Source organism: Maniola jurtina, chromosome 4 (genome assembly GCF_905333055.1).
Source record: "Maniola jurtina chromosome 4, ilManJurt1.1, whole genome shotgun sequence".
Lineage (NCBI taxonomy): Eukaryota > Metazoa > Arthropoda > Insecta > Lepidoptera > Nymphalidae > Maniola > Maniola jurtina.
Window position 1 is genome coordinate 6,313,003 of NC_060032.1, and position 22,829 is coordinate 6,335,831.

The 22,829-nt window shown below is 36.4% G+C and overlaps 3 protein-coding genes across 6 annotated transcripts; 1 reads left to right on the top strand and 2 right to left on the bottom strand.

Annotated features, from left to right (window-relative positions):
• Nucleotides 1-1,915: 1,915 nt before the first annotated feature.
• LOC123864703 (ommochrome-binding protein-like) lies at nucleotides 1,916-3,092 on the top strand. The gene has a single exon (XM_045905326.1). The coding sequence runs from the start codon at nucleotides 1,943-1,945 to the stop codon at nucleotides 2,873-2,875; it is 933 nt and encodes a 310-aa protein (XP_045761282.1). The 5' UTR covers nucleotides 1,916-1,942; the 3' UTR covers nucleotides 2,876-3,092.
• A 4,499-nt stretch (nucleotides 3,093-7,591) lies between these two features.
• On the bottom strand, nucleotides 7,592-17,844 carry LOC123864200. Of its 2 annotated transcripts, XM_045904474.1 has the most exons (4): nucleotides 17,798-17,844; nucleotides 16,547-17,201; nucleotides 8,992-9,163; nucleotides 7,592-8,234 (listed from the first exon to the last, which is right to left on the bottom strand). In XM_045904474.1, the coding sequence occupies exons 2-4, from the start codon at nucleotides 17,054-17,056 to the stop codon at nucleotides 7,915-7,917; spliced, it is 1,002 nt and encodes a 333-aa protein (XP_045760430.1). In that variant the 5' UTR covers nucleotides 17,057-17,201; nucleotides 17,798-17,844; the 3' UTR covers nucleotides 7,592-7,914. The 2 variants fall into 2 exon arrangements, with proteins under 2 accessions (XP_045760430.1, XP_045760431.1); XM_045904475.1 differs by lacking the exons at nucleotides 16,547-17,201; nucleotides 17,798-17,844 and adding an exon at nucleotides 14,330-14,758 and having other exon boundaries at nucleotides 7,598-8,234.
• A 2,571-nt stretch (nucleotides 17,845-20,415) lies between these two features.
• Nucleotides 20,416-22,760, bottom strand: LOC123864202. 3 transcript variants are annotated; one of them, XM_045904478.1, is made up of 3 exons: nucleotides 22,234-22,760; nucleotides 21,589-21,853; nucleotides 20,416-20,733 (listed from the first exon to the last, which is right to left on the bottom strand). In XM_045904478.1, the coding sequence occupies exons 1-3, from the start codon at nucleotides 22,468-22,470 to the stop codon at nucleotides 20,432-20,434; spliced, it is 804 nt and encodes a 267-aa protein (XP_045760434.1). In that variant the 5' UTR covers nucleotides 22,471-22,760; the 3' UTR covers nucleotides 20,416-20,431. The 3 variants fall into 3 exon arrangements, with proteins under 3 accessions (XP_045760434.1, XP_045760433.1, XP_045760432.1); XM_045904477.1 differs by having other exon boundaries at nucleotides 21,595-21,859; nucleotides 22,234-22,758; XM_045904476.1 differs by having other exon boundaries at nucleotides 21,589-21,859; nucleotides 22,234-22,755.
• Nucleotides 22,761-22,829: the final 69 nt, after the last annotated feature.

A 22,829-nucleotide genomic window follows, 5' to 3' on the forward strand; every position in this document is an offset into this window, starting at 1 on the left:
GCGAGGGTTGACAGTCGGAACGAGTTGCAATGACGGTTCCGCACGTGTACTGAACGACTATTTTTAATACAGTTGCGAAAAAATGAAGCAATTTAATAAAATAATAAAAACACAATAAATTCAACTAACTTAACTTAATTTAATTTAAAACAACTTTATTGTTAATAGATATAAAAAACTAATGTCGAAATTACTCATTTTAGGCAACCAACAACTAAACTTGCAAAGAAAATTTCTGAAAAATGGCGCCAACCGTAGAATATAAGCAGAGTTTTTTTTTCTTCACCCATTCTGGTAGGCAAAGGTAACTATGCCCATACAGCCAAGTCTTCAGTAGAAGTTTTTTATTGATATGAAATGAAAATGAAATTTAATGAGATGAAATGAAATGAAACCTAACCAAACTCATTCAATCAAATCATTAAATCTGATATTGAAACAAATTAGTAGCTTCTTTTTAGAAATATACGTATTTGCATGAATCATAAAACCTTCTATGATTTTTTTTAGTAAAAACTTCATGGTTGGTTTTTCTTTTTAATATTTTGACAGTTGGGAAAGAAAAAGCACGAGTGCGGGAAAGGCAAAAAAAAAGCACGAGTATGTAATAGCCCACATCCCGAACGCTATACGTCCCTGCAATACGCCACTTTTTGAGCAACTGTATTAAAAAATATTTTAAAAGGCTAAAGCCAAATTTGTATACGTACTTATATAAAAGGTAGATCGATTTTAAGCTCGTAGTAGGCATACATTGAAAACTTCCTAAAGGACCAGTTAACAATATAAGGAATAATACTCAATTAATATAGGTATTTTTTAAGAAAGTAGACAAGAAATGGTTAAACGTTTGAGACAACTGTGTAGCGTCACAAATTCTCCCATAAGATATAATATTTTAGATATTATATATAAATTCAAACATTCTATAAAAATAAGTGTAAGTGGGTGTTATATTATATTTTTAGCATATTCGCAAATATAGACGGCTCAGAACTCCACCCAATGGGAAGCTTACGGGTATAACAAAAAGGAATTTTATATTAACAGTGTAGAAAAATGAGCATCACAACAGCGTTTTACATCGCCATCATAATATGATAATTAATTATAATTAATTAAGAGAACTACGTACCATATAGAACAAGTAATAGAATTTATATTTTCTTTAATGTTATAAGTTACCACTAGGTCAGTTTCGCTGATGTCATGATGTGGTGGGCACAGTTACTTACTGTTAAGAGACCTCGCGTCACTTGGTCAAACTGCATATGTATAATTATTAATTAATTATTATAAAAAAGGAACGTACGAAACAAACTAACTGAGTTACGAATATTACAAAATTTACTTAAGTATGTCGCGTCCAATAAAATAAGTACCTACCTGTTAAAAATAACTGGACTGATTAAAAATATTCATGACCAATGATTATAATTCATGACTCGCTTCGACATATTATTATTAATATGAAAATAAATGACTGTTCTTCCTAGACTGTGTCGTAGCAATAGGGTGAAATCAATGAGAGGGAACAACCCTCTTACAAATGGAGTAAAATCGGTCCCTCCCTTCCCTCCTCTTCCGCCTACGACCAAACTCCTCTCACTTATGAAATCCTGGTATTTGCTACGGTAAAAGAAAATTCTACAAATGGTGGCCAATAACTAACTAACTTACTTACCTTTTTTTATCATCTAAGCAGTATTTAGGAAAAATATAACGATATAAATCAGGCATTATAAACAAAAATATAAATCAGGAATTATAAAAAAATATATAAATCGGGCATTATAAACAATGGCGTACAAGAGTAGGAAAATCATTCCAGAATACTGAAACGGTTATAACCTATGTATGCTTATGAAATCCTCCATTATCTAATTACAATGTCATAACAGACGCCCATTGAATCGATTACAACTAATTGATCCCCAGGCTCATGTTTGCGATTGAGTATCATATTATTGTGATATATCGTGGGGCCGCAGCGAACGTGGTTTCAGTTCATAATTCACTAAAAATATTAAAAAAACTGTACACAATGATAGTAAAATTAATATTGTGCCTAATTGTGGTTGTTCGTGCAAATCCAGCAAACAACGAATGTAAAGAAGTACATTTAAATAATAAACCTCATAAAAAAATTGTAATAGGCATGGGGTTAAATCGCCCATATCAGCTAGCCTACGACCATAAAGAACACAAAGTTTTCTTCAGTTACAACATTGGGAACGACACTGAAGATACATTTCAAATTGGCTACATAAAGAAAGATCATATAAAACACGAAGACGTTCCAGATGTGAAAAATGGATTCGCGATCGCAGTCGACAACAAAGATAATATCATTTTCTTCGGAGGCAGTGATGGTATTTATGAGCAACATCTCAAACCAAACAGTACAGTCAAAAAAATCGTTAGCAATCATAATATTTGGGACATGTTCTTCAAGCATCATCTTTACTTCATTAACTATCCAAATCAGCATCTGTACAAATGTATTCGTGGGAAACATGGTGTCGAAACTGAACATCAAAGACATATTCACGAAAAAATATATCAATTTGTAATTGATGGGGATGATGATACTTTCATCACAAATGAGACTGGCTTGTATAGAATTAAGAATGATACAGACCATCGGATCTTTTACGGAGAGCCTACAATTTTTCGAGCTATTGAAGTTAACAATAAAGGTGTGGCCTATTTTAGTGCCAAAGACGGTATTTATGTTGCTAATAAAACGAGTAACACGCTGGAGATTGTGGCCCGTATGAAAAATATTTTTGGTCTTGCCTTTGATAAAGATGACAATATTATTTACTCGAGTCCGTACGAAATCATTAAATTATTGCCAGAACGTTGCAAATGAACGGTCTGTCTATTATATATGCTTCAATGCTCGAAAGTACCAATTATGTTGTAATTTGTAACGGTATATGTTAAAAAAATGTTCGAATGTAAATTACGTGTTGCTGTAAATATCCGATTTATTTACAAGCATCGATTCAATAATATAATATTGAATGTTATTATTCAAACTTTTTGTGGTTACACCTACCCACCTATACATATACCTACGTACGTACCTATGTATATCTTTTCCTTAGAGATTAAGTTAGAAGCATACAAAAAAATTACCCCAATTAATTAAATTATTAAACTTATTTATAACTAAGAACTGAAACGGAGTTTTTATTTTTAATCAACATTATTAATCTAACCACGAAACCCTTATCGCTAAAATAATGGACACGTTAAAATAATGAGTTTGCGACAGGTCGAGATGGCAATTTCCAAGTGATTGAAATCACATACTGGGTAATCGATATCGATAATTTTTTTGGTGCGCAACTAAATGAGAGTAAAATATTACCATCTCTTCTTTATTCATCACAATCAAAATCAAATGAACGTATACTACTTACACTAACATCGCTACAAACACTTGTTTTTTTTTTTAAATTATAAAGAATATAAGCCATAGCACGGGAAAAGAGGAGTATTAGTCATGATTAGCATGCTATTCCCCTTTCCCCTCCAACTAAGCGTAAAGCTTGTGCCAGGTGGGTTTTGAACCACTGAGCTTTCGGAATTCAGTCTGCTCCTCAACCGTTGAGCTATCGAGGCTCAATTTGAATTATGATAGTGATTTTAATTGTTCACGTGGTCCTACTGATTTTGAATCGGATTTTATTGTGGACATAGACTTCCTTTCGATATGCCAGGGCCGTAAAACACAGCCCTATCCAGTGTATTTCAAACAATCATTTTTCCGTTCAATGTCACAATGCTCTAATACTTTTCAGACTAATTCACTTGTTTGAGAATGGTTATTTTATTTTTACACGTAACGAAAGGCAACTGAAGTCATATTTTTTAACCCCCGACCCAAAAAAAGGGGTGTTATTAGTTTGACGTGTGCATCTGTGTATCTGTCTGTGGCACCGTAGCGCCTAAACGAATGAACCGATTTTGATTTTGTTTTTTTTTGTTGAAAGGTGGTTTGATCGAGAGTGTTCTTAGCTATAATCCAAGAAAATCTGTTGAGCCGTTTGACGATTATCAGCTCTTTTCTAGTTTTCTAATTAGACCGGGTATAACTATCCGACCAATAGGAACATATATACTATAGGCATAATAGGTACTGACCTTTACTTATTCGACCACATTATTTGATTAGCCTTTAAGAGAGAAGATCTTTAAAGAATATTGTCATACCATGTCAAACATGACTGATGGTAGTAATAACACAGAGCTGTAAATCCTTACATCCTTACATCTGCCTAGATAAAGCCATCTAGGCAGAGCATCGTGCGGTAAGTAGGTAAGCGATCCAAGACGCCGCCGGCCCCAGCAATTCCGGGACCTACCCATTAGAGTCGTTAAGGTCATCATTTACCACGAGATCACAGGCGTCGGAGTACTGTATCTCTCTAGCCTCCTTATACTGTAGTGATAGTCCTTTTCACCTTGCAACCTATCATAAAGCTTCTGTGAGTTTTAGTCAATGTACATCAAGAGCGATGGTCAAGCTGTCCAAATCCAATGGATTTTAGTCCGCAACCTACTTAAACTTTCACTTCGATTTACACTATATAATTACGTTTAAAGCTTACATAAAAAACTTACTTATGTAAAAATCGATGATAGCCTAGTAGGCTCTCTATTTGGGAGGTCGGGGGTTCACACCCGAGCCTCTAACATTTGGAGCTAGTAAGTAACATCACTTGCTTTAACGCTGAAGGAAAATATCGTGCAGAAACCTGCATGCCTGAGGGTTCTCCATAATGATTTCAAAGGTGTGTGTTTATTTAGTCTGCCAATCCACACTTGGCTAGCGTGGCGGGCTATGCCCTAAGTCCTAAACCCTTCTCATTCTGAGAGGAGACCCGTGCTCAGTAGTGGGCCGCTGTCCGTACGTCCGTCCGTCCATCTGTCTGTCAGCGGGCTCTATCTCATGAACCGTAAGAGGTAGAGAGTTGAAATTTTCACAAAATGTGTATTTATATTGCTACTGTAACTACAAATAATAACAAAATGGCCGCTATAAACATTAAAAAATAAATAAAAACTGTTATTTCTTGCACGACGGTACAGAACCCTTCGTGTGCGAGTCCAACTCGAACCTGACCAGTTTTTTAGATAGTAGTGTGACCATTGTGGTGAAGGTGGTGAATTATATTATACACTCACGTACTTACTTACTTACTCGCGAGAACAAAAGTTCAACTGTCCGTAGCACGTATACGCGAAGCTTCTGAGAGTTGTAAGTACTAATCCGACAAGCATTTTGTAATCCAATTTATTACCACTAAACACTATTAGGTCTCTTCAAAATTCGTTAGATTAACAACTTTAAGATTCTGTCCTAAAGTTCAATTTACAATAAACGGTATCACCAAGGCTAAAATGTCAGAGGCACTGGGGTAATGACGTCATAGCCCCCCTGGGAGAGGGTTTGTAGCGAGACGGCATTCTTTGGATTCTCGCTTTTAATGTGTAAATGGTATTACTCCAGAGTACCAAGATATCAATCATAAGAACACGCAGGTATACCTACTGAAAAGTTTTTAATTTCGTATTTCGGGATTTAACTGTACTGTAAAACAACCCTCTATGGTGCCCTAATAGGCTACGGCGTAGCTGTTTTTCAGAACATATTAATATCCTACAAGTTCTGAATACAGCTACGACGTAGAGGCGTAGCGTAGACATACCGTAACGCATACTTAGAAATCAAAGCTTTGGAATCTTTATGTATCTGAAACTCATATAAAATAACGTCGATATTGAAACATAAGTTGCGTAATATAGATTGCCACTTGGAGACCGATTCTCTTTAGGTACTTATCGGGCTAGACCCTTTCTTCGAAAACACTGAATAATTAATTAATAGGTAAGTACTATTTTTTACATTATGAAAGTTATTCCCTGAGCAGCTTTTTTATAACTTGCCGCGTTGATATGTGATTAAATATTGCAACTGAATTACAGATCAGTTCCCGCCAAACGATTGAGCTGGGAACAAATATTTCTATGCGACTTCGATGACAATGCTACAACATAGTCTATGGAGGTAGTCTCATAATGGAGGCGAGAGGTGGCCATAGGCCATACTTCTCAACATAACTCCGTCATGTTTGGAATCGTTGGATTTGTCTTGATATATTCGTTCAAATAAGAACCATGTACATAAGTAATGTACAAGTTTAACCCATGTACATAAGTAATGTAGGTACATGGTTGAAATGATAGCTTGTTTTTTTAAAGGATTTTTTTTATTGATGATATTATTACAGAAATATGGTTGAGTATGATCAGTAGATAATGCCCACTCTTATGTTATGGTATGTTTGTCTTATGTTTTCGTCTTTCAACATAAAATTCCAATAATTTATTTTATACTTTGCCGGTAAAAGGCAAAAGCCGCGTGGGAGGATCACAGGTAAATACATTTGCCGTCCAACTCAAAGACTAGGTAGTTTCAACCACGTAAGTAATTGGATATACTTGGGAGAAAACTAATGGGTAGCAACTAGCAAGATGAAATTCTTTAATATAATCTATGGGAAATGAAAATAGCATTAAAAATGTGCTATAAAATTTATTATTAAATTATTTGCATATAAGTAAATAAAAATGTTTTCAATAATAAGTAGTTACAAAAACCAATTCTTTATAAATATTTAAAACTTCATTACTTACTAATTATCTCTGTACACTAAACTATAATCTAAATCTACTTAGTTCAAATCTGGACCTGTGGACGTATAAATAAATCTCTAATCTATTCTTCCGGCTCCGTGATACTTGGACCAATTATTTTCATTAAAAATGGTGCAGTATTTTCAGCCTATTATGCTGCCGAACGAGTAAGTTTAATTCAATAGGTTCAGTGGCCTTTGATTCATGCACTTAAACAAATACATAAACGGGTAGGTAGGTAGGTATAAACTTACAAATCTGTAAGGACTCTACGTATTCGGCATAGAGGTAACAATGTATATAATATGTACGTCTCTGCCCTTGGCATTTGCCCGAACTATGTCGACTTTACGAGCTTTGTCAGTCAGAGTAAATACCTACGTAATGTTATCACAATATACAGCATCCATAGCAAATACCTACCCATTATCTACACAAAGCAAATCACAAAGTAAATCATTTATTTCTGTAAACAGATTGTAGATTTTAATCTACCTAAAGCAATATTATGTTTATTGCCTTTCTGAACAACAGCTATTTTCAAAACCAAGAAAATAAAATATATCTACCTACCTACCTCGGTAGATACCTACCATATCTCCGACTAAACATGATGATTTGTAGATAGTTAAAATATTCCATTTAGTTATGTACAAATTGAAAATACTTGTACTGTAGTAATGTTAAATATTGTTCGATGTTCGTAAAATATAAGTGAGTCGGTTATTAATTTATACCTACATTGAATTCTCTTTATAGTCGTATTCCTCATTGCTGACGGTCGTGACCCCTTTCCATTCATCACAGAATGGCAGGAGTTCTCTTGGGAAGACAATATATTTTTGAATTATTCAATCTTTATTTCCACAAAAATAAAATATAATTAATTAAGAAAACTAAAGTAAATACACATAATTTATACATATCGGTTATACCTTCAACTCCATTTTAATATAATAATGTACCTAAGTAGATACTATGTTATATAGGAATTAAATGCGTCGTCAGCACTCGTCAGATTATCAAAATGTAAAGCCAAACCAAGCAAGCTTCTTGCACCTAAATTATATGCAGCAATAAGTATATTAATTTTAGGCACCAATTCTATATTAATTGAACATTTTAATATCATTAGGTATAATATCTACGTCATTAAAGTCTCATTATTTGTTAAGTATTATTTGTTTCATAAATGCTCCTGAATTACGATAAACTAACATACGCTAATAGACATGAAATCAAAGAAAAAAACAGACTCAAAATCGGTTTGGTAGCGCCGTTGCCGCATACCATTCTACGAGAGGCTATAGACAAATTCTTGTTTTGAAGTAAGTTATGGACTGCGTTGATGGCCCATTGCGGCATGGTGCCAGGTTGCCTCGAGAAAAGTACTGAGTAGAGCTGAGGAGGTGCCCCGTTCGATGCAGGCTGACAGAAGTTAAGAACCAAATGATCTTTCACGGCTTTCAACACTTGCACCGTTCCGGTAAATTGTTGATAGTGTTGACGGGACGCTAGGGACCCTGAAAAGCATTTCAAAAATGAATTCAATTATTCCCTTATTATTCCCTTATCTACTCTTTTCTACCATTGTTTTTGTTGTTTCTTTTTTAAGACAATACTGGGTTATTTCTGCGACTTCGTCCGCTTGGACTATAGGTACAAGTTTCAAACGCCTATTTTTTTAAGGGATTGAATTTTCAAAATCCTTTCTTAGCGGTTGTCTACGTCATAATAGCTATCTGCATGCCTAACAGCCCAATCTGTCCAGTAGTTTGAGCTGTGCGTTGATAGATCAGTCAGTCAGTAAGTCAGCTTTTTTTATATATTTAGAAAAAAACTACGTATTTATTCGAAATGATTAGGATTTAATAGTCCGGATCAAACCGAACCGGACCGGCTGAAATCAAATCAACCGGGCGATTCAGAACACTCGATTCGGTACGTTATCGTTTGATAAGATGTTATACCTACTAGCGAACTTACCGAATTGAGTGTTCTGAATCCCCCGGCAGATTGGGATACCTAAGTCTCACAGTGGACTTTCGAATCAAGCGTCTGTGCCGTCAGTGGCGCCTTGAACTCCATTCGCTCGACTCTAAAGTAAACTATGTATTAGAGAGACAGAAAACCCCCAATTAATCAACTTTTACCAAGTACCGACGATTTCCTCTCATTCGGGCCTATTACGGCATAATATTCTATCAAGCGTGACAATTGCGTAGGGAACTACTTTGTGCCAGCTTTTTATTCGACTAACGTTGTTAAAACATTACATACCATTTTGTTTATCAAATGTCTCCCAATATCCAGCGGATTCGTTGCGAAAGAATAGCGAGTATTCTGTCATCTGTCCATTTTCGTCCCAAAGCAAACGCAGGTGGCGATGCTGCTGGTTGAACTTGGCCATAATGCTCTGGACGTGATAGAGTTGGACGTGCTCCGTAGAAGGCTACAATAAAGATAAACATCTACATATAAAACACAAGTGTAAATTAAAAATTTATAACACCCCCGACAAGTGAAGGTTACAGTAACTAGAAAAGAGCTGATAACTTTAAACGGCTGAACCGATTTTCTTGGATTATAGCTAAGAACACTCTCGATCAAGCCACCTTTCAAACAAAAAAATCTAAATTAAAATCCGTTCATTAGTTTAGGAGCTACGATGCCACAGCCAGATACACAGATACACACGTCAATCTTATAACACCCCTCTTTTCGGGTCGGGGGTTAAAAATTCATTGTTTGTGCCCGAAAAACACGAAAAGTAGTCAATGGATTGACATTTTTTTACACAACGTCTCTACATACAGTCCGACAAGGCTCTTTTGGCGCGTGGTCAAAATCGGAACTAAGGCCGCTATCTTGAAAAGTGCACTTGTTGATTGATAGTTCACTGTGTCGGCATAAAGCTACAACAGCGCCCTCATTCAAGTGCCAAAAGAGCCTTGTCGTACTGTATAATACCAATACCTACTCGTAAGAGTGTTTTATGTACTTTTTATCTCGAAGTTCCCACGGGAACGCGTATTGTTTACATCCCTATTAATAATTAAATAATATTAGACTGATCCACAGCTAAACGTGGCCGAGTTTAGCTAGTTGGTATTTACTACTAGCTGACCGGCTCACACTAGGGCGGAATTTCAACAACAATTTTTTTAATGGAAGTCGACGTTATTAGTAGGAACCTGTATGCAAAATCTTAAGATTCTTTACCTAGCAGTTTGATTTGTACGATGAAGATGTGTAAGTCAGTCAATAACCTAGGATAGGTATAAAAATCCTGCTAATATTCTGCGAAAGACTCTTTGTTTGTCGGTTTATCTTTCAACCATGACGCAAATGTGCAATGGATTGACGAGATTTTTTGCATGAATATAGTTCTGGAAAGAGACATAGGCTTCTATAATATATTATAACGGGTACATACCACGATTAATTTGCTGACCACGACCCATAACTGGGTCGAAATATCAACAAATAAAGTCAGCAAATTAATCATGGTATGTACACATTGTACCCGTGATATAATATAATATGTTGTTAAACCACGAAATGAGCTTAAAATCATAAGGCTTTTATATTATATCCCGGAAAGTTAGTTTCCACAGGAGTTTTAGAAATCTAAACCCGTGCGGACGAACGCGGGTAATAGCTGTGGTAATAGATAGGTACCTATTTGTTTATCTGTCTATTACTGCAGCTGTCTGTTATACATCAAAATTGATTGAGAGCAGATGGAATAAAATACCTGCTTCAATTAACGTCGTTGATTCGCACAGTCACAACAACAGAACAATGTTCAATCGTAATGTACCTAGGTAATCATTTTACCTGCTAGGTGAATGTTTTATGTTGTAGTGCGTGGTTTGAAATGCCTGGCTACTGTATAAAATATACATAATAGTACTTATAAAATTTTACAACGACTAATTTACCACACAAACCACATGAACATGTTCACATGGACACCGATAAGTCCAAAATAGCTGATAGTGAAAAATTCCATTCATACAGGGTGTTTGGTAATTAGTATACAATGACGACACGTAGCCATGCTACTTTGATCTGATAAACACAATGCTGAAGTATAATGACGAAATAAAATTATAAAAATTTAAATACAAAATTTAAAAAAAAAATTATGTCAAAGTATTCATGACCCTAACGTGCCCTAACTTACTGAGATCGTTGGCCATCTTTAGATAAGCCGAGGCCAACGATCTCAGTTAGTTAGGGCACATGAAAACTTGGTCATAAAAAAAAATTGTATGGAAATTTTTATAATTTTATTTCGTCATTTTACTTCAGCATTGTATTTATCAGATCAAAGTAGCATGGGTACGTGTCGTCATTATATACTAATTACCAAACACCCTGTAGGTATGATAATATTATATTATTCATCAGTAGAGCTAGAGGAGGTAGGAGTTTATTCGTAGCACACTTCATAGGTACCTACAAACGTAGTTTGGTTTTCATTTGAATATTAACCAATCAAACTAAATAAAATTTTGTACCTGGTCACAAATCTAGCAAACCACAGAAATTTCCTTCTAAACGTTAATGGAACCAAACTAGGTTTCTATGGAGAATTCTGAAGCTCGCGCTAGGAAAATACACCGGAAATACGGAAATTCACACGTAATGCGAACTCTATTGTAATTGAATTGGGGAATCCACATTTCCTATATGTATATTATATCAGATATGCAATAAATAATGTTCCCATGCCTTTAAAAAAAATACTAAGTACTTAGACAAATTAATAAAAACACGCATTGACAAAACGAAAATATTTTGCACCTCAACTCTCGTAGTGCATTGTAGGATATGATTCGATGCTGCATAGCTTTATTGAGTCAATTGGAGACTGGAGTAGTTATTCAACCATCGTTATTCTTTGAACCTATTCACTGATAACAAGACTATAATGGGAAATTATCGTGCATATACCTAGCTGTAGGTATAAATTAATGTCACATGAACATGAACTACCTAATGGGTCATCGTGCACAGGTAAGTATCTTCAGAAGAAGCAATTAATTCTGAATCGGTGTAAATGTGAGGAAACCTGCATGCCTCAGAGTTCTCCATAATGTTCTCAAAGGTATGTGAAGTCTGCCAATCTGGACTCGGTCAGCGTGGTGCACTATAGCCAACCCTTAATCTCATTCTGAGAATAGGCCCGTGCTCATGAGTCGGCGATGGGTTGATATTGGTGATGATGATGATATTTCCGTAGATATTCGACTTATTAAGCGACTTTAATTTTTGATAAATAGTTTAGTGGATGTGATAAAATATTTCAATTAAAGTATGAATTTATACTCGGATTGTCTCTCTCTAAAGGTTTTTAGCGTTCTATCCCGTAAAAACTTGGATAAAAATTTCAGCATGTAATTGAACACATCACTCAGTATGATAATAAAATTTATCTAAGCAGAATATTATGTATCCGATACATATACACGAAAATACAGTAGGTAACAAAATTATGTTTCGTAAAGAGATCATATTAATTTGGCTTCACAAGATTAAGTAGGTCATCTATATTGACCTATCCATTGCTGAATGAGTCAAGTGCAACCTACGTGGGCGAAGGGGGTTAACCTCCAGGTCGTTTGCCATCTAGACAAAGTTTAATAAGTTATTAACCTACATTTATAGATACAATATTATTTCAGTGTTAGTTGTTAAGATTGTTACAATTTATCACTGCCCATATTTCATCACTTTCATCCATTACAATTTGTTTGTTGGTTTGTTGCTTGTGGTTCGTGGATTTGTCCTTCAATATAAAATCTTTGAAAAGAGCAACCGCCGAATTTCTTGCTGGTTCTTCTCGGTAGGAAAGGCATTCCGAACCAGTGGTTGATGCTCTTGACGATTCAAAAGTATTTGTGAAAGTCTAATTGAATAAAAATATTTTGAACGGATGCCCGCGACTTCGTCCGCGTGGATTAAGGTTTTTAAAGATCCCGTGGGAACTGTTTGATTTTCCGGGATAAAATGCCTATTTCAATTACAGGGACGCAAGCTACCTCGGTAGTCGGTACCATACAAATCGGTTAAGCGGATGGGTTTTTAGAAATCCCGTGGTAACTCTTTGACTTTCCGGGATAAAAAATAGCCTATTTCCGTCCCCGGGACATAAGCTAACCCTGTATCAAATTTTGTCAGAATCGGTTAAACTGTTGGGCCGTGAAAAGGTAGCAGACAGACACACATTCGCATTTATAATATTAAGTATGGATTTGGCTTTGAATCATACCGCAACAGAGCTAAATATAACACTTAAATACAAAACCGATTGCACAAATTCTGCGCATGATGAGGGAGTCGTGGGTTCATGTATCATTCGAAAGGATATGAGGGCCGCACCTACCGGATAGTGCAAATCATATCAACAAGCGCTCTGGGAAACCGGGAATCACAGAAATGATATTGATAGAATTAATTACTTCCACTAAGTGTAACATGTATTTAAAAAAATGTATTGCGGTATTTTGTATATAAGTATACTCTTCTACGACTTGAAAATCTAGTAGGAATACCGCCGAAGGGAATTGGTGCCACGAGCATAACGGGCGGTCGAAATGCACCAGGCACCCAGCTGGTGAGAGCGAAATTGCTTGCGGTGGCATGCAGTGCAGGTACACCCTCCTTTAAGGGTGTACTGAGTTCCTCCAATAAAAATTTTCAATTCAAAATATATTTAATGTACAGAAATCGTCCAGTTACAGTTTTATTATAAGTATAAGATATTCGTCTTCACATTACGCAACAGACCGGTCAATTGAAGACGCGTTTTGTTTAAATTGTGTCAGGCCTTGTGTTTACACGACTGTTTAGATCAGCCTCTAGTAAATAGGTCTGAAGCTACTGACAAATACAGGCGCGTCTTTCGCGATATATTTTCAGAATACCCATTTTGCGAAAAGTTAGAGGTGCGTGCCCGGGATCGAACCCTGGACCTCCCAACTAGGAGGCCGACAACATTAGGCTATCATCACCGCTCTTACTTTTCGGAATTAAAGTATCACTCGCTTTAACGGTGAAGGAAAACATCGTGAGGAAACCTGTATACTGAAAATCCTCCATAATGTCCTCAAAGGTGTGTAATCTACAAAACCGCACTTGACAAGCGTGGTACACCCAACCCCTTCTCATTCTGAGAGGAGACCCGTGCTTAGTAGTGAGCTGGCAATAGCTTAGATGATGATACCAATTTCAGCGGCATGTCCAAGGACATAACGATGAGCCTAGGCATAGGTAAGTATCTACAAACAAACTCCGACTCAACTCCACTCCGCCTATTTACATTTAACATCGATTTTCCCAACAGAATTCGTTTGGTAAGAACACTACCTACCTAACTGGAATTATATAGGTAGACAAGATTTTTGAATGTACACCCTTCAATGTGAATGTGTATGTCTCTCTCTTCATTGGAACCTTGTTGGAACTCAATAAATTCAAACGTTACAAAAATTAATCCTTCGTTAGATCTTACTATCTTTTCAGTATTGAACCTGTACGTTTATTTACTATCCTAAACAGATTATAAACGCTATTGTGATACATTAAATTGATTTACGTAAAAACCTACCCCAAATGTAGTAGTATGGGGTATTTCATCGGTCTCCCACACAGTGATCGTAGGGCAAGTTTGGTATTTCTTGACACCTTCTTTGCTCAGATGCATATATAATTCTACTACGCTCCATTTCCCTGTCACGTTCCTAATATCCAAACTGTCGTACTCATGGTCTCTCTCACAGGTCACCTTATCATCAACGTTTGTGGAATTAGCAGTTTCGTCCGCGCACGTGTACAAAAACAGAAGACATATCCACGGAAGTCTTAACAAGGCGCGACCTTGTAATGCCATTTCTGCACACGTAAATTTTAAACACACATCGCGAATTATGGTTTTCGAATATTATTTTTGTATCGGCATATAGCACGAGCGTATAAATAATGCGCGGATAAGAGTTAGACTGGCGGTAGAGGCATGCGCGGGCGCTTCTGTGTTCTGACTCACATTGCCGATGCTATCACGATTGACCCTTAGCCTAACAGGCGCGTAGAGGTTCCACTCATCTTAAAAAATTACCTGGGGACACATATGACGTCATGACACAATTATACAGACGGATTTCTAACAATTGAGAATAACCATATGTCATTTAAAAACTAATACACGGCAATTACGAATGATTCAGCATCCTCGTACAATTTCAGCATTGTTTATAGATACCTACTTATATTATTAATAAAAGTCAATTGCCGCTTGTATGGAGGATTATCACCTGAGCACGGCGCGACCAAATTTGGCTGATTATTTTGGTTGTTTTTTAGGACAAGGTGTGTATAAAAGCACTGTTTCGGAAAATCCCCCGGAAAATTTGGAAGTTTTGTAAATCTCAATAAACTTCTCGTTTTCTGCATCAGTAAATTGCACCGACTAGGACTGTGAAACCGGGGCACGTCGCCCCTTTGACATAGGTTAATGCATCCCTACATGATGATATATCTAGATGCTTTTTAAAGGTCTTGCCTATTGGATGCCTAACTACTTTACTAAGCCAATTTGTGGTGAAAAATTATAATATTTCTTATATTAGTTACCTAGATGCCATGGGAAATTATTATTTGCCAGTAGGTAGATACTTGATACTATAATTAAGTAGGCTCTGTAACAAAGTACCATGGTAAAGTGACGTCAATCAAAATACTACAGCAGTACAGTTTATGAGTAATTTTATCCGCCTATCGTACTTTTTTAAGTCTATAGCAACATTGGCTGAAATTGGTATTTGTCGCAACGATCAAACTGTGAACTAATTGCAATTGTTAGCTCGAAGTTCGGACATTTTCTTGCTTCATCTTATGCTAGACACACGTACATGAAGATGAAATATATATATATTTGTATTTTTGATAGATTGATTTACAAAATTTTCAATAAATATAGTGTAGCATATGTAGCAATAGGTGCTTATGTAACAGATGCCGATCATCATCATCAAACCATCGCCAGCTCACTGCTGAGCACGAACCTTTTCTTAGAACGAGCAGGGTTTAGACATAGTCCACCACGCTGGTCAAATGTCGAGAAAACCAGTGGAAACAAAATTCTGCGATTGTTTTTAACAATGCCGAACGCATCTATATCCTAGGTGTCTAATGCCTATGAATCGCGTTTACTATATCTAATATTTTACAAGAATGATTCACGCACACATGTCAAGGTTATCTAGCGTCTACATATAGAACAATCTCACTGTAAATATTCTGAAACTATGGGTGAAAATAATGAGAGGCAAACGGTCCAATTACCAAAATGTAACCAGCATTCCGAACCAGTGGTAGATTATTTTGACGATTCAAAAGCACTTGTAAAAGTTTAATTGAATAAAAATAATTTGAATTTGAATTTGAATTTGTTAGTCCATTGGATTAGTTTGTGTAAACTATACATATAGTAAATCCAGGATTTTTAAATAGTTATAGCGAGCTAGCGAGTCATTTAATATAATAAATAAATTAATGCTGCTTATGAATATCTTTAGTACAACAAGATCTGCGAATGCGTTGCTGGCTTTTAAGGAATTAATTTTTCTAGCCTTTGAATAGCCCCAAATGTAGGTTCTACCTACTTGAAAGTGAGACAAATACCTACTAGGCATACCTATAGATAGGAAGATGAAAATGGTTTTAGTGGCATAAGATGCAATCATAGAAAAGGAAGAGTGATCTTAGTTTATTATCGTGTTTGACATGCAAAAAACCTACCGAAGAAAAGCAAAATATTATTTCTCACCTTTTCTTGTGGTTCCGAGATATGTATAACGATGCATCTGTTCACATAATCGACGCCAGGGTCTCCAGACAAGTGCTGGATCATCTCTACGCCATGCCACATACCACCCAGGTCGCTCACAGATATTCCATGTTGCGGCGAACGGTTCACACAATAATCCGTGTTATATCCCACAAACGGGACTTCATATGGACTGACACCTTGACCGTATTGTTTGCCGTATCCATAATTTCGACCATAGTTGGGTGTACTGTACGCTGGTTGGTAATAATTAGTGTTTGAACTTCCAGTCGAATACACTGATTTGTAGTTTGTGTTTGGGTATCTACTAGAGTCTGAAAACGTCCCGATGTCACTGCCATAGTTCGTCTTATATGGGAACTGATTTTGGCTATTATAACCATTTGAGGCCGTGGTGTAAGTCGAATATTGTGAACTATCGTCGTATCTTTGATAACTGGCAGAATAGGCAAGTGCAAAAATTGATAGCAATATAAATATTTGGTACATTTTCGAATTTTCGACAAGTTTTCGGGTGCAAAGTATCGCGTGATAGTCGGGTTGATAGCGTGCGACTGTTACTACTACTATGGGAGTGGGATGTAAACTAATTACGTCCAATTGCTGTTATCCAGCTGCAGTCAAAGTGCTGTAACTAAAAGAAATATTTTTTATGTCCATTTAAAAAATATATCTATTAATATTGAGTATACTCGTGAATCTATTTAGACTTTTAAACTTTTAACCATCGCATAAATACAATAATCATATTCATAAATAAACAGGTAGGTAGAGTAGACCATACTTATGTTTAAATTGTAACTACTAGGTATCTATCTACGTATCTATATTATCATTTGTGTAAAGGGCTTTGAAGATTTTGGCTTACCTAGTAGTCCGCTACTTAACTTTTTTCCAAAATAGCGGCCACACATAACACCTATATATATTAATCAATAGCTGGCATCAATACAAACAAGTACTTAAGAGGGCTCTCTCCGTCACTCGTTTCATACAATCGTAGTTCCAATTTCATTTGAATATTAAGCAACCAAAGTCCATGAAATTTTGCAGACATATTCTAGAAACTAATATCTATGTCTGTGGTTTCCCAGATTTCTGTTAAAATATTCGGTTTCAAAGTTCCGCGGTCTTAAAAAATTTCATACAAATCTTTGAGCCCCTGTCATTTTAAAACTACAAATTTTTAGAAAAATCTAACTTATAAATTATACGAGTATCAATACTTACCCGACTCTATCACGCGCCACCCGTCCGGCTTGCAGATCTAGTTCGATCTGAGAAAAAATAGAACACACTAGAATAATCTACACTAACAAACATTATTAGCGAAAGTGCAGCTGTATGTCTGCTAGCTTTTCACGGTCCATCCGTTTAACCGAATTTAAGAATTTGAAGAGAGGTACCACAGAAATAGTTTGGAGCCCGGGAAAGAACATATTAAGCTACTTTTGTCTCGAAAAATCAAAGAGTTCCCATGGAATTTTGGATAACCATATTTAAGAGTCTGGCATTATTTATTTGGTACAGAGACAACTTGCATCCCAATAAATAGTAAGTATAGGTTATTACTATCCCGGAAAAATCGAATACCCGAAATTGCACGAACAAAGACGTGGGTATCATTTAGTTTACAATAAAATTATAAGCTTTTGTAAAGTCCCGTTTAAATCTGCGGGGCTCTCGTGAGTTCCTACAAAATGCTCAAATCAAAGTTGTACCACTGGACCACAGAGAGACCGTGGTCCGTGTTGTATCCAAATGCTAATCCATCATCATCATCATCAACTCATCGCCTGCTCACTACTGAGCACGGGTCTGAGAAGGGTTTGACCACGGTAATATATAGATAATATTACCGTGGTTTGACTTTAGTCCACCACGCTGGCCAATCGCGGGCTGCAGATTGGTAGTTGGCAGACAATGCCACTTCATATTATAAATTTTACTCAAACGTACTCAGTAGTTTTTACAATGATTTGTTTATAGAAAAACAAAACTTTAAATCGCTTTTCTGTAGCTTTCAAAAAATGTCGTTTAGAAACCTTAACCTGGCAATTATTACGAACACAACAAAAAAAACGGTATTAAATACTTATATTAATAAGTGATACTAAATAAATGCTAGTGTAAGTAAAAGGAATAACTAGAAAATAAAATAAAATAATTGCTGTAAGCAAATACTACCTATCAGGAGCTTTTTTCTTTTGTTTGCCTCTTCAAGAAGAATTTCAGAGCATCTCGAGTTCCACAATCGGACTTCATAGCAAAAAAGTCAAGTATGAAATCGGTTTTGTAAAAAACTCTACCAGTACAACTGAGGCTTTTGAAGGACCGCAGCCATAGGATCATATAGGTGTCTACTTTCTGACACTATAAGACTTAAAATAATCCGATGACTTTTAGATAACTACAAGGACAAGTAGGAACCAACCCATAATATAAAGCACAATAATTAACAGTCATAAACCGGATGAAGCGACTTAATACTCTTATTATCTGAAGTCATAATTACCTACTAGGTTAATTGGTATAATTTGCTCATCTGGGAGTTCCTGTCCGAAATACAGAGGCATAACCCAGCCTCCTTGTCATAGATCAAAGGTTGCAAGTCAAGCACTACATCCTCAAAAACAACATTAGCGCATCAATTAGATAATTTGAAGACATTAATGGTAGAGCCCGTCTAGTGAAAGCTGGTAGTGGGGAAGAGCGGCAAAAGTCGTGAGTACCCGTGTACCTATAACCGTGTATTTGATATTTATATTTTTTATCATTTACCTATACTGACTGCGTGTTACGTTTTTCTGCTATGCAATATCAAATTGCAGAAAAAAGGATTTTGATTTGGACTACATCAATCAAATTTCAGCCCGATCCTATGTATTATTAGATCGGGCTGAAAGGCATGCAGATACTTAGCTATTATGACTATCCGCTAAGAAAGAATTTTTGAAAATTCAACCAATAATGGGGTAAAATAGAGGTTTGAAATTTGTGTAGGCCACGCGGATGAAGTTGTAGGCATAAGCTAGTCATAAATAAATCTAGTGAGTTTATAAATCAACTTGCACTTTTCTCTATTGACGCATATATCTACAGAGAACAGAGTATAGTGCTGAGGTTATCTTTTTCTAACCGACTTCTGATAACAACTTTCTGATAACACTCTTTTAGCTACCATAAAAACCCCAATCAATCAATCAGCCTGTTTGCGTCCACTGCTGGACATCTAAGGCTTTCCCAAGAGCGCGCCACCATAAACGATCCTCCGCCTTCCTCATCCACTCAAAAAACCTGTTCAGTCAGAATTTATAAGACAGCTTTCAGTAGATAGAGACTATGCCACCCTCATCAACACAGTACAGAATCATTGATCTCCAATGTGATATTAGCCAGGACTTTGTTGATCCCACTTCGCCTTGGATCGTCTGCTCACCTTTTCGGACGTGGCTCGTTAGGCTATTTAAAAATTGTTATCAAAAAAGATGCTGCGCCTCAGCTCCGCCCTTCTCCGCAGGTGTGCGTTGTGTCCAAGAACTTAGGTACGTTCTTCCATTTTCAGTTTAGTGTAGTGTGGTGTGTATAATTATTATTTATCTTTCATGTACATATATTAAAGTAGGTATAACCAATTAGTATCTTATTATGTTGAACATTTCCGATAACCTTAAGATATTAGAACAGGAATTTTTAGCAGTTTATACTCATAAGCATAGGATTGTAGCGCTATGCCAAATAAAGCTTGAGATACAAATCAGTACAGACCTACTGGTATTCGAGTAATAGAATTTTACTATGTATTTGCTGATTTCGTGGAGAAAATAAAACAAAGCACAGAATTTTGCTTTTAAATCATTTACTTCACGATATTAAAAACAAACTTATAAAACAAAATAAAACAATAACAAAAGAGCCTATTTCTGTACCAGCCGCACATATCGCGTAGAATCTGTAAATATTAGGCAAGTAAAATTTATAGAACTGCTGTTGGTACTGGTACCACTCCCATCTCTGTACAGTTGTCGATGACCTTCGAAGGATTAAAGAAAATATACCACCGTTCCCAACCTCGGAGCAATGGTTTAGTATGAGCATGTGTGGGGTGAGCTTTATTATTCTGATTACACCCGGATGTCGAGGTGGATCGTCCGGATACCATACGTCTGGAAACAAAATACAACGAGAGGGATACTCTTAAGCCACGTATTCATGGTGAACTTTTGGAAGAAAGGCAAAGGGATTCCAGTAGGTCAATTCCGGAAAACTTGCATCAATCATTATTATAATCGCAATTGTTCTGATTGGCGGTATTTATGGTATTCTTGTCGCAACAATACATTGCAGCTAATAATGAGCAAGTGTCGGCGATTCAGAGGTGATTGCCATCATCACACTGTAGCTGTCATTTTACCGTAATCGAGCCCCAGGTCGCCAAAAACTCAAAGTATTAGATGATGCAATGGGATGGAAAGGGCTTAGTTATTCGAACTGATAATAACTCAAAATTTGAAAAAAACCCCGACACAAAAACCTCTATAAGAAAACTAGAAAAGAGCTCATAACTTTCAAATGGCTCAACCGATTTCCTTTGATTACAACTAAGAACACTCTCGATCAAGCCACCGTTCAAACAAAAAAAAAACTAAATTAAAATCGGTTCATTCGTTTAGGAGCTACGATGCCACAGACAGATACACAGACACACACGTCAAACTTATAACACCTCTCTTTTTGGGTCGGGGGTTAAAAAGGGGCGGTTTTAAATAGAGAAGCTTTCCGTATGATGACCGTTTCGAACAGGGCACGTGATGATATTGATATTACCTAATAACGATTGCAATGATCGTAGTCTGACAATCGTAAATTCCTCGTACTCTACTGGGAGTCATTTTATAAAAAACTTTGATAACTGATACAAAGCCTATAGAGGAAATTAATGTACCTATCTAATTAAGAATATGCGGGTAATTTTTATATGCCATATTGTATAAAAATAAAAATCACAGGAACAAACAAACCGATACCTCTAGATATTAATTCTTTTTCCGATGGCTGCATCTGCTCCGCCGTCCAAAGACCAGGTTCTTCTTCATAATATACGTAGACCTGTTCCGACGTATTACCATCCTCATCCCATAACACACGTATACGCTTTTCCCCTTCGACGCTCCTTTTAACTTGTCTTTTTAACCGACCGTCCAACCACGATCCCGCCATGTCATTTTCTGACCAAGGATTGCTTTTAGAAGACCGCCAATTATTTCTAGGTGAATAGCCACTTCGCTGAATCTGTAAAAATATGTCGGGTGCGTACCTATCATAATCATAATTACGAGCTCTTGAACCAGTTGCATTATATTATTCAAATGCCACAGCATATAAACACAGCTTCTTGGCACACACATTCATCTTCTTTTATATACCTATTTCCTTTGTATACCTAACCTTTTCTGCATAATTAATGATAATATTATGATAGATTTGACCTTATTATGCAAATGATAACGTTTTATTTACACTTACTTGTTATTCTATTGACATTCAAATACCTTCAATAAATTCAGGTACCTACTTATTTTGAAATTAAAGATAAATCTGTGAATAATTCTAATGAGGTAGTAATGAGTAGTCATACAAGAATTGCTAGCACAAAATATACTTACGGACCAGTCGAACCAATTGTCTTCATATTTGTTAACATCAGTTATAAACAGAGAGATGCACCCAACTTCGCTTGGTATGTTAGGACTATGCTGGGCATATCCAACACCGTACCACAGCCCGAAGACATCATCCATATTGACTCTATGGGACCACGTAATACTCTCTCCACAGAGACATTGCGTACGACTCACGAAAACTGGGGCTAGTAAGATATACGGTAGTAACGAAGTAAACATGATGACGCTTAGAGTACCACAGGAAGTATGGTACAAGGCGTCGGTCGCAGCGTATTTAATTAGCAAATTGGTTCAGGTAATATTCCGCATTTAGCTACGCAATTGCTGTAGGTATGAAAGATGAATCAGTATGCTTAATCCTTAGATTGGGCAAAACTGGAAGACACCCATATGCCTCTCAATCTTTATGAGTAGGTACAAAAGAAGTATTTCCACTGTCTAGAACTAAAAAGATTTAACGCCACGCTGCACTGGGCAGAGCTCTCCTTTCTTACTAGGAGAGATCCATTCCACTAGCACACAGTCTAGAATATATCTTGAAATACGAGATTTCTTACGTTTATTTTTCCAGAAAATAG

Bases quoted from the DNA above. Each gene is read 5' to 3' on its own strand.
- LOC123864703 (XM_045905326.1), top strand. From the start codon at position 1,943: ATGTTTGCGATTGAGTATCATATTATTGTGATATATCGTGGGGCCGCA.
- LOC123864202 (XM_045904476.1), bottom strand. From the start codon at position 22,470: ATGTTTACTTCGTTACTACCGTATATCTTACTAGCCCCAGTTTTCGTG. The intron at 21,860-22,233 runs GTAAGTATATTT...ATATTTTTACAG, and splicing joins ACAATTGGTTCGACTGGTCC to ATTCAGCGAAGTGGCTATTC. The intron at 20,734-21,588 runs GTTTGTTTGTTC...TTTTGTTTCCAG, and splicing joins ATTAATATCTAGAGGTATCG to ACGTATGGTATCCGGACGAT.
- LOC123864200 (XM_045904474.1), bottom strand. From the start codon at position 17,056: ATGTACCAAATATTTATATTGCTATCAATTTTTGCACTTGCCTATTCT. The intron at 9,164-16,546 runs GTGAGAAATAAT...TCTTTATTGTAG, and splicing joins TCTCGGAACCACAAGAAAAG to CCTTCTACGGAGCACGTCCA. The intron at 8,235-8,991 runs GTATGTAATGTT...AATGCTTTTCAG, and splicing joins GACATTTGATAAACAAAATG to GGTCCCTAGCGTCCCGTCAA.